This window comes from Dipodomys ordii, unplaced genomic scaffold, assembly GCF_000151885.1.
Source record: "Dipodomys ordii isolate 6190 unplaced genomic scaffold, Dord_2.0 Scaffold153, whole genome shotgun sequence".
In the NCBI taxonomy this organism is placed as follows: domain Eukaryota; kingdom Metazoa; phylum Chordata; class Mammalia; order Rodentia; family Heteromyidae; genus Dipodomys; species Dipodomys ordii.
This window is the reverse complement of record NW_012267369.1, coordinates 460,634-471,677: the sequence shown is the minus strand read 5'-3', so window position 1 is coordinate 471,677 and position 11,044 is coordinate 460,634. Positions and strand designations below refer to the sequence as shown.

The 11,044-nt window shown below is 65.1% G+C and overlaps 1 protein-coding gene across 1 annotated transcript in view; it reads right to left on the bottom strand.

The window, feature by feature from the left end:
- The window catches only part of Plxna1 (plexin A1), a 47,118-nt gene that overhangs the window by 2,557 nt on the left and 33,517 nt on the right, over positions 1–11,044 (bottom strand). The window contains exons 20-28 of the mRNA XM_013032340.1: positions 9,999–10,141; positions 8,780–9,036; positions 8,355–8,421; positions 2,125–2,271; positions 1,881–2,040; positions 1,148–1,251; positions 773–869; positions 283–473; positions 3–172 (exon numbers count right to left, since the gene is read on the bottom strand). Coding sequence (XP_012887794.1) covers positions 3–172; positions 283–473; positions 773–869; positions 1,148–1,251; positions 1,881–2,040; positions 2,125–2,271; positions 8,355–8,421; positions 8,780–9,036; positions 9,999–10,141 — 1,336 coding nt within the window. The remainder of the gene's footprint in view (positions 1–2; positions 173–282; positions 474–772; positions 870–1,147; positions 1,252–1,880; positions 2,041–2,124; positions 2,272–8,354; positions 8,422–8,779; positions 9,037–9,998; positions 10,142–11,044) is intronic.

Below are 11,044 nucleotides of genomic sequence, written 5' to 3'. Positions count from 1 at the left end.
ACCAGTTGCTCTTCCAGGTGTGGCGCACGTCAGAGTCGTGGATCTGGTGCTTGTCCGCCTGTTCGTCCAGGAAGTCAAACATGTACTTGATGGCGAGCGGCAGCGCAGAGCCCCGGTGTGCGGTGCTGAAGATGGTCTCGAAGAGGTCGTCCACAAACTTCTGCAGTGTGCCCTGCAGCGGCAGGCAAGGCAGCACCTGGGCTCAGTGGCCGCGCGGCACACGCAGCAGGGCGCGGCGGGCCAGCCCTCGGCCTGGCCCCCAGCCCCGCCGGCCCCACTCACCTTGGTGGCCAGCAGCCGCGTCAGGTAGATCTCCGAGACCATCTTGCTGCCCCGGTCGCCCTCGCGCTGGTCCAGGTGGTCGTGGTTCTTCACCAGGTGCCAGAGCTTGGTGCCGCTCTCCAGGTCGGGCGTGATCATGGGCGTGCGCGAGCGCAGGCTGTCGGGGCTGCTGGCTGTGCGCAGCATGCTCTCTGCAGGGAGGGGTCTGTCAGCCCCCGTGCCGTCCTGGCCAGCGGCTCCGCCAGGCCCCCGTGGGTCCCTGCTTGAACCAGTCCTGGGCTGTGGCCCCGCCAGGTGCCTACCTGAACCTCATCCTGGACCTGCCCCCCCCTCGCCCGAGCCCCTCCTGTCCTGGTATGAAGCTGGGACGTTAGCACAACCCCAAGGGGCTGGTAGGAGGCAGTTGGGTCTGCACAGAGAATTCAGGGGCAGGCCATAGGGAGAGGCACAGCCTCCAGAATTCCCCTGCCCTGGAGCTCCGGGCCCCTACCGTATCTGCTGAGGGACTTGGTGAAAGTCGAGGAGTTGGAGATGTTGTAGGCAGACGTCTGCTTGGGCACCAGAGCCACTGATGACCCGTCCGTCACCTATGGGCAAAGAGGCAGGGACCCATGATTACCAGGATGCTACCAAGAGGCCCGGTCCGTCGCCTGCTGGGGACCAAGTGACACCCTGGTGCTGTGCCTGGAGGTGCTGTGTCTGAGGCTGGGCGGGGAGATCGCCCGCAGCCTGGGCCTCCCCTCTGGACGCATGGCACCGTCCTGGGCCAGCCCAGTGGTGCCCGAGGGCAGGGGACCCGCGCGGAGCCGGGCCAGGACGGGCGGGCAGGGGACCCGCGCGGAGCCGGGCCAGGACGGGCGGGCACCTGGTAGTGGGCGAGCGTGTTCAGCCTCTTCCAGTCGTTGTCGATCTTGGTGGTGACGTCCTCGTCCTGCAGGATGATGCGCGCCATGCGGCCCTGGCGCCACTCTGCGGGGGCAGCGTGCTGGAGGCGGGCCGGACCCCACTCCCAGCCCAGCTCCCCCACACAGCCCTGCGGGCCCACCCTCACTCAGCGCGGTAAGCGGGGAGGGCGGTGGGAACAGCTGCTGCGTGCTGGCCCCGCAGGGTCGGCCCCGACCCCTGGCTCAGCAGCAGGCCCTGCCCTTGGGGTTCATCCTGGCCTTGCTCTGGCTCATGGCTGGGTTCTAGACGCTGCCCCTCAGCCCAGACCCCTCCACCAACAGCCCTGGTCCTCAGCGCACCACAGACAGGACCCCAGGGTTCTGCTGCGTGGCCCCTCGGGGGCTCCTACTGCCCTCATCTAGCTGGCCGAGGCCGGAGACCCGTGGCTCCAGTAGCCCAGCCTCCCTGCGGCCAGGGCAGCTCAGTGCGCCTCTTTTCTGGAGCTCCTCCACCTGCCCCTCTCCCCCGCACCTGAGGACCCCAGCCCCTTCTCTGCCCCACTGAGGCCTCTCCAGGCCTTGCCGGGGCCCCGGGAGGCCTGAGAGTGGCTCCCCAGCACGTCCCACTGCCCCGGTCAGCACACAGTGGGCCTGCCGGCCACTCTCAGCCTGCAGCGTGGGCGCGGCGCCATTCCTGTCGGCCCGGGGCCTCACCCAGGTCCATGTCCCCGGCCTTGGGCCGCTGGGAGTAGGGCACCCCCTTGTACACGGCGTCCAGCAGCTTCTCCTTGACCTGCGTCACCGTGTCGCAGTTCAGGCCCTTCACGGGCACCTCGGGTGCGTTCTCATTCTCAGGGTTCACGCAGTTCAGGGTCTGTGGGGGAAAGGGGGCCACGTCAGCCCCACTGCCCACTCTCCAGCCTGCTCCTGGGGCGTGCCCGGCGCCCCGCCCGCTCACCAGCGTCTTGTAGTCGATCTGCTGCCGGATGAGCTTGTCCTCGCTCAGGGAGTAGCGGGCCTCGCCCGTGATGGCGTCGATGGGGCCCTTCTCCATCTGCTGCTTGATGGCGCAGTACAGCATGAAGAGAGGCTCTCCAGCACACTCCTGCGGGCGGCAGCGCGTGAGCTTCTGGCCGGCCGCTCCCAAGCCGGGGGCCCGTGCGCGGCCCAGTCCTCCCGGGACGTGAGCCAGGGACAGCGGCCCTCATGGACGCAGCACCCCGGTCCCGAGGGCCGTCTCCCAGGACCTGTGCCCGCCATGGCCAGCCTCGGCGCCCCGCCTCACCCCGCGGTGCTCTGGACAGCACCCAGAAGGCCCCCACTGCTGGCCGTGGGGGGCTGGATGTGACTACCACCAGCCAAACGGGATCTGTGATTCTAGAACTTTCCATGCCACCCTCCGACAGGCTCATCAGCTGAGGGCACAGTGCGCACAGCCACGTGCTACAAGGCCCAGACCGCGGGGTGAGGGTTGCTTCCCACCCGTCTGCTCCACACGAGGCAGCCATGAGCCCTGGGCCCACCGCCGGGCCTCCGCAACTGCTGTCCACACAGCCAGGCCGCCCTCCCCCTCCCCCTCCCCCCTCCTCCTCCGGGGTGGGAGCCTGGAGCGCCCGGCTCACCCACGCCACGCCCGCCCGCCCGCCCAGGACAGGGTCCCGAACATTTGCTGATCCACACTGAAAGCTTGAAAAGCCATCCCGGGAAACTGTTGAGTCATGTCATTTCAGCAAGCTGAGGAGAGCCAGCTGGCTGGGCTCAGACCGGTTCTGCCAGCCCCCAAGGGTGGCAGTACCCGCAGAGTTCCCACTGGGCCTGGGCCGGGGTCCCCTGCGGCTCAGGCGGGAAGCCCTGGGCTGGGGCGGGGCGTCGGGCAGCCCTGCCTCCACCAGCCTCAGCAGTGGCCTGCTCGGCCCAGGTGCCGGGAACCTCGCTAGCATCTGCAGTAATTACATAGACAGCGGCTAAGGAAGGGCCACAAGCACCGAACAACACCACGCCCGCAAACTGGGCTTCGCCAAGTCAGCCAGGAGGGGTGCGGAGGGTCCCGATGAGCAGCCACTCACAGCCACCTCTCTTGCTGCAAACGCCTTCTGACCAGAGGAGGAAGAGCCTGCCAGGGTTTCTCAGGATAGCAGCCTGCCAGGGCTCCTGGGCCTGGATGTGGCAGGGGCAAAGGAATGCAGCCCCAGCCTCTGAAAGCCAGAGTGAGCACTGCCTGGGGCCGCGCACCCGCGCCAGGGGCTCTGACAGCTCACTCCCGACCCAGCTGCTGCCCTCCCCCCCCAGCCAGCCTCGACCTCCACCAGACCGTCGGAGGTAACGAAGAGCCACAGCCCATACACAGTCCAGGAGGGAAGGTCCAGACCGAAGGCCACTGAAGCCCGACCCCTTTCCCTCTCCACCGAAGCGCCCGACCCCCTCCCCCATGCAGGTGGGCTTCCGGGTTGTGCTAGGGAAGGAGGGGAGAAAGGGCGGCCCAGCGGAGCGTGCAGGAACTGCCCAGGGAGTTTGAGCGAATGGTGAGAGGAGAAGAGGAGGAGAGGAGGAGGAGAGGCAAAGGAAAGCAACTCCAACCTCAGTTAACGCCACGACTGTAAGGGACAAGCTGGTGTTAACAAGCACTATACTGAAAGAAATATCCCTAGAAAGTGTGTGTGTAAAGGATTAAAAAAAAAATCTGTTTCCAAGTCTGGCATCAAAGAAGAAAAATAAAAGCCGGGCGCCGGTGGCTCACACCTGTAACCCTAGCTACTCAGGAGGCTGAGATCTGAGGGTTGTGGTTTGAACTCTTATTTTCAATTAACCACCAAAAAAAAAAAAGAGGCCAGAAGTGAAGCTGTGGCTTAAGTGGCAGAGTGCCAGCCTTGAGCACAAAGGCTCGGGGACAGTGTAAGCTCAAGCCCTGGGCCCAGCACAAAAAAGGAAAACATGGACCATCAACACAGGAGACCACGTCCAACCTACAAAGACAACCAAGCCACAAGCGGCCAGTGTGCGCCCGCCCAACGGCCACCGTGACAGAGACCAGCGCCTGTGAGGCTCCCCAAGAGCCGCAGCCCTTGCTGCAGGGTGAGACTGTAGCCTACGGTACAGAATAAGCCCGTGCTGCCCATGTGCTCACTCCTCGGGAAGCCACCGCAACATGAACGTGACCAGCACAGACAGCGCACACAGAGCCGAGGGAGACGCGGGTCAGCAGACAGCACCCGCCGCACTCACACTGCACTCAGAGCACCATGCACTTCCCGCGTCTTCACGAAGGGGGGCTCTGCTCCACCCAGGGTGGGGTACAAAGCAACATGCGTGGCAGGACCAAGGAAAACCTGGTAGAATCAAGGCTCAGAACCAGGGTTCCTTCCAAATACCAACAGCGCACCAGGGGCCCACGCCTGTGCGCCTCAGAACCAGGGTTCCTTCCAATTACCAACAGCGCACCAGGGGCCCACGCCTGTGCGCCTCAGAACCAGGGTTCCTTCCAATTACCAACAGCGCACCAGGGGCCCACGCCTGTGCGCCTCAGAACCAGGGTTCCTTCCAATTACCAACAGCGCACCAGGGGCCCACGCCTGTGCGCCTCAGAACCAGGGTTCCTTCCCATTACCAACAGCGCACCAGGGGCCCACGCCTGTGCGCCTCGCTACTCAGGAGACTGAACCTGAAGATGTTGGTTCTTAGCTAGAAAGCTAAGAAACAGTGACCAGCCTCTGATGTCAAGCCCCAGGACACATGTACACACGCACACACGTACACACGTACACACATGCACACACACACACACACACACACGCACACACACACCAATGAAACAAAACCCCAGTAGTCCACCCCTACGAGCATCAGCAACCTCAAGGAGACCGAGGCAGGAGGACTGCTCAGGACTTCTGACCAGACTGGACAATACAGCAAGACCTCATCGCAAACAACTTTTCTTAAACAAAAATAATTCTATTTACAGGTATCTGCCTGCAATTCAGAGACCGGAGCGTGCGTGGCCCGGCCGGGCCGCTGGGGGCAGGCAGGCCCGCCTCTTCATGCTCCCCTCAGGGGTGGTTATGTGCGCCAAATGAGACATGGTGCCTTTTGGAGGGAAGAAGACAATGGAGCTGAGAACAGCGCGCCCCGTGCTCACCACGCTGCAGGCCAGGCCAGAGCTCCCTCCTTCCTTCCTGGCGAGGCAGCAGCAGCCCCACGCTGGCGGGGGAGTCTCAGCCCACAACCTCTTCCTGGCTGTCCAGGCCGTTCGTAAGCAAGTGAGCCATCTCTCCTTTCAGCCCAGTGCCGCGTGGGCCGTCTCCATCAATGAGAACGGGTAAGTCTGTGTCACTGCCTGCAAACCTAACCCTTTCCAGATTACTCTGGCTTTACCACCAACTTTGCCAAAACGTTTACAGTCCTATGTGCCTGCAAGACTACAACCGATTTCCTTTTCTTCTTCACAATCTCAGACAGATTTGTTCTTGCGGCAGCCTTGGCCTCAGCGCTCGGCTTCCTTCTTTCCTCTTCCTTTTAGAGGAAGGGGGCCCTGCACGGCCTCTGCTGGGCGGGCCACTGCCCTCGGGCGGGCACTGCAGGAGCCCGTACAGCGCGGACACCGGTCAGTCCGGACCAGAGCAACGCTCCACATGCTGCTCAGCCGGACGCACAATTTGAAACGCATGAGCGGCTCACTCGTACGACTTCTGGTGAGAATGTCCGTTCTAAACGGAAGCCCAGGACAGCAAAGCATGGCGTGGGGACTATCACGGCTGCCCATCCCCTCTGCTGAAGGACACGTGGCTGTTCACCAGTCACAGAAACACACACTAGCTCACTCCACCTACAGGAGGCCTCAGAGTAACGAGGGACGGGCAGAACGTGTAAGTCCAGGGGCTTGGGGAGAGTGCGGGAGCTCTGCGGGGGCAGACCGGGGCTCTAGAATGTGGGGGATCTGGGACTGCATGGCGGGTGCCTGCACGGTGAGGCTGAGGCACACAGACCACGCCCGCAGTAGAAAGCCTCGTGAACCTCACAGCTCGGCGAGCTGGTGAGCCCACTGCCATGACCACGTGGCTGATTGGGAGCCACGGCCCGCTGCCCTGCCCTGCCCCGCCTCTCCAGACAGGACCACTGCTCTCACCAGGTTGAGAAAGACCCACACTCAAGCGTCAGTGCAGTTCCTGTGTCTCTGGGCACCGTGCAAGAGCTGAGAGCTGCCGGGCGACCCTCCCTAAGTCAGAAGCCTCTGCGCCTGACGCACCGTCCCACACAAACCTCACCGGCTCTCAAGGACACTGCATGGCCTAAAGGCGGCGCTGGCAGCGGGGCAGAAAAATCCAAAACTCTACCTCCAATGAAGCACCAAAGAAACCCAACTGAACTAGAGACTTGGTTCACAAGGCAGAGTGATGAGCAAGCGCAGAAGAGCCCGTTCAAGGCCTGGTCCTGGCCAGGGGAGGGGAACAGAGATGGGGGGGAGGGAAGGGAGGGAATCAACCGCCAGGAGTGCGTCCCCTGCAGAGGAGCCCCGTGTGGCTACCTCCACGTGCTCGGCGGGCAGCGCAGGAGTCGGAGGCGGAGTACGCCTGGAGCTCCGATCTGCCCACCTTTCCTGGGACCCTGGCGACCTAAAGGGCGGACGGGGGTCAGCTCAGCCACTGTGCTCCCCGGCCCTTCTCCCTGTCGCTCCCTCCTCTTCCTCCCCCTCCCCTCACAGCCTCAGCCTCAGCCTCCGGAGACACAGCTCCTTCCCATGAGCAGCCCGGCCCCAAGTAACCCCTGGCCTGCCGCACGGCCCGGCTGCCCGAGACGCCCTGCTGGCCGCGGAGGCCGCCCGTCTCCTGCTGCTTGGCACAAGACAGGCACAGACCCAACGCTGGCCCTTGGCCAAGATGCGCTGCAGTGCATCCCGCCCCTGGGGGCGTGAAGAATGGGGTCGGCGGGGACAGCGCACACCAGCTGCTGGCGCCGTTTAACCCCGCGTGGCACGGCTGCCTCGGGTTCAGAGCCCCAGCTAATGCCCGTGGAAGTGCATGGCGGCCTGTGCAGAGCGGCGCACGTCGCAGGAATGCTACTGTGCTCTCTGCTGCAGGTCTGGAGCAATGGTGGCGGCGTCTACTGGGCAACTGGCCGAGGGCCTGGGACTGCTGGATCCACACATCCGCCCCTCTGAGGAGGCACAGAGGCCTGGCCCTGGCCCGCCTCCACCTCACCTCCTCCCCGCACCCCCACCCATCTTCTCCCAGCAGTCCTGGGGCCCCGCGAGGGACCCCGCTCCATGCACAGACCCGTGTGCTCCACGAGGCCAGCCAGCGCCCGGCAGTGGCCTGCTGAGGGCGGAAGCAGGGAGGTGGTTCCGGGCTACAGCCGCGGCACCAGTCGCGCTGGTGGCCACCACCCTGCTGGACATGTCCTAGGCACACGTTTGCACGACCCCACCTTGGGGACGCGGGAGACACGGACCACCTGCCAGCCAGCCACGCTCTGAATGGTGCACTGCCTCACCATGGACAGCGCGGGCACGCTCTGAGCGGTGCACTGCTCACCATGGACAGCGCGGGCACGCTCTGAGCAGTGCACCGCTCACCGTGGACAGCGCGGGCTCGCGGCCAAGAGGAACCTGCGCTGCCGGCCCTTCCCTCCTCTGCTCGGAGTGTGGCTGGTGCGGTCACCTGGGCTCCGGAGATGGCACAGGAAGCCAGTGCCCCCTCCCCACTCAGGGCTAGCACACGGGAGCCCTGAGACCCCAGAGGGGCCAGGGCTGGGCACTGGGCCATTGGAAGTCCTGTCCAGCTGCTACCCTGAGCCTGGTGGCCAGTCCCAGGTACCTGGCACAGCAGTGATCAAGGCCTGCAGCCAGACGCCAGGCCAGGCCCTTGGTCTGGACAGAAGTGTCTGCCGAGGGCTGCACAGGGGAGAAGGGGAAGAGAGGAGGAGGGGAGGAGGGGAGGCAGGGAGGAGGGGAGGCGGGGAGGGGAGGTGGGGAGGAGGGTCGGGGGCCCTTGTGGCAGTCTGGCCAGGCAGCTCAGCTGAGACCACGGCTGCCCGGTCCTCCCCCACCCCGCGGCTGCCCGGTCCTCCCCCACCCCGCGGCTGCCCGGTCCTCCCCCACCCCGCGGCTGCCCGGTCCTCCCCCACCCCGCGGCTGCCCGGTCCTCCCCCACCCCGCGGCTGCCCGGGCCTCCCCCACCCCCAGGCAGCAGTGCCTACCTTGAGGAACTTGTACAGGAGGAAGGTGAACCAGTTGGTCAGCATCTTCTCAGCCACGGATTCGGTCCTGTAAGTTGCAGGGCAGCAGACACAGTGATGGCACTGTCCTTGCCACCATGGCCCCGCAGGCCCAGCTGGCCCTCGCCCCACAGGCCAGGACAGCAGGCATCAGGCTTCTCTGGGGGTGTCGAGGACTCGGGGACCTTACCCCAAGCCTGGAGTACAACCGCGCGGGCCCAGACGGTGCCACTGGCGGTTGCTGGAGGCGGAGAAGTGGAGGCGCACAGGGCCCAGCGGCACCCCTCCCCGTCCCCCCCCGGCCCCCCAGGCAGCACTGATGGCTGTCTGCAGGGGAGGCCTACGCCTTCCCCCTACCCACGGGCCCGGTCCCCCTCTGCCCCCACTGGGCCCCCCCGCTGGCTCACCGGCGCAGGAGCAGCTTGGGGTGGTTCTTGCTCTCCAGGTTCTTCTCGATGAGGTCGGACAGCAGCTGCTTGAGCACGCCTGTGGCGTACTCCATCTCACCCTGCAGGGCGGTCATGATGAGCGAGGCCACATTCCCACGGTCACGCATGGAGAAGCTGCGCTGGGCCTCCAGCGTGCGGATGAAGGTCAGCAGGAAGTGCTTCTTGGTCAGCAGCTGCCCGAAGAGCGTCAGCGACTTCTCCACGTTGGCCTGCACCTGGGGCACATGGGCGTGCTCAGACCACGGGGCAGGCAGCGCGTGGCCGGGCCAGGGGGCAGGTCAGGGACAGACGGCAGGCCCAGGTAGCGGTGGCACAGCACCCCGGCCGCAGAGGCCCGGCAGCCAGTCCCAGCCTCACAGTCCTCAGCAGAATAAATGAATCCTGGAAGCCAGAACGCTGCCCCGCGAAGCCAACTGCAGCTGAGGAGCAGAGCGCTCTGAGGGAAGAGGGCCTGCTGTGCCACCTCTCTGTCAGGACCTCTGACTGGTGTCTCCCAACACAACACTCTCCTCCCGGAGCAGACAGACAGTCCACGTGACAGCATACGTGACACACAGAGGCTGCGCGCCGCCAGGCATCAAGTTCAGGGCATGGAAAGGCAGGGAGAAGTGCCCAAGGCAGACCAGGGCCTAGGCCAGAGTGACAGCAAGGCCCTCAGACTCAGGCGAGCGCCCCGTGCCGCAGCGGAGCCGCGGGGGTGCATCGGGCAGCAGAGGCGGAGCATGGGCCGTCTGCAGCCGGGGGTGAATGCGTGGGCCAGAGGGGCCCTGAGGCCTTGGGCACCCACTTCTAGGCTCACTGTCAACAACCTGATCCTGGCTGCTGTACACGCACAAGTCCAGCTGAGTGCCTCCCCTCCCCCACGCCACACAGGGATGTCCCGGAAAAAACAGCAAAGGTGAGCAGCGGGTGTACCCAGAAAAGAGGCAGGATGCATGGCCCAGCTACTGAGGAAATGCTTGGAACACAGGCTGGACATGGCTGGTAAGCCTGCCTGTGCCCGCGGAGGATGTGGGAGTGAATCAGGAAGCCCGCTCCACCCCACCCCGCCCCACCCGCCCCACCCCGGGCGCCCCGCCCACACTGGCTCCTCCTGGATCCGCTGCCAGCATCTACCAGCTGAGCCCCGGCGTCCTGGGCGTTCCCAGCTCCCCACAAGCCCAGGCCCGCACCCTACCTCCATCTCCTTGAGCACAGGGTGGTCCTCAATCCCGGGGAAGAGCACCCGCATGGCGTACGTGCGGTAGTCCAGGAACGGGATGCCGGCCCCGTCCAGGTCGCTGGTCAGCTCGTGGATGTCTGTCTGCAGCTCTGCAAAGGCTGTGGACCGGCAGGGGCCAAGGTCAAGACCCCTCCTCATGCCCAGCCCGTCCCTGCCCACAACTGTCTGTCCAGATCAAATTCTAGTTCCTCTGGCTCTGGTCCTTTGAGTGGAAACCACTCTGCTGCCTGGTGCCCCTGTGTCCTCAGTCCTGATGTGGATGGAGCCCCTCACCCGGCTGTCATCAAGACCAGAGCAGAGATGATGGTGGGCTGTGCCTCCTGCTTTGACACAGCCATGAGGGGGAAACACGTACGGGGCAGGCGCTGGCCCCTCCACCCCCAGAAGGGATGTGGGCAGCAGATGTGGTGGCCAGCAGCCTCAGGGGCTCCCCGGGCGCCCAGCCCCAGGCAGACACCTGTCATGTGCACACCTGGGGCACCCGCAGAGCAGGGGACCGCTGCACCTGGCCCTGAGACACCACTAGGTACTCGGGTCTGACCAGGGCTAAGGGACCTCCTAAGTACAACAGGCCCCCCGAGCCCCTAACTCCACACAGCCCACGGGGGCACCTCGCCCGTGCCCCTGCCCCCAAGCCCCTGGCTGTTAACCCGGTAAATGCCAGCCATGGTGGTGTTCTGTAAGCTTACAGGACATCTGCTTCTCACAGGCCTCGCAGTCTGCCTCCCACTGCCTCCTCTGCCAAGGCTCTGAGAGGAGCCCAGCAGGGGCAGGGCCACGAGCCGTGGACCCACAGCAAGTGAGCCAGCACCCAGGCCCAGCCTAAGGCCCCGCCACACCACCCGGGGCCAGCCTGACGCCCACTGACTGTCCACTGCCTCCAGCCTGACACAAATCCAGGAGCGCCCACTGACTGTCCACTGCCTCCAGCCTGACACAAGTCCAGGAGCGGCCACTGACTGTCCACTGCCTCCAGCCTGACACAAGTCCAGGAGCGGCCA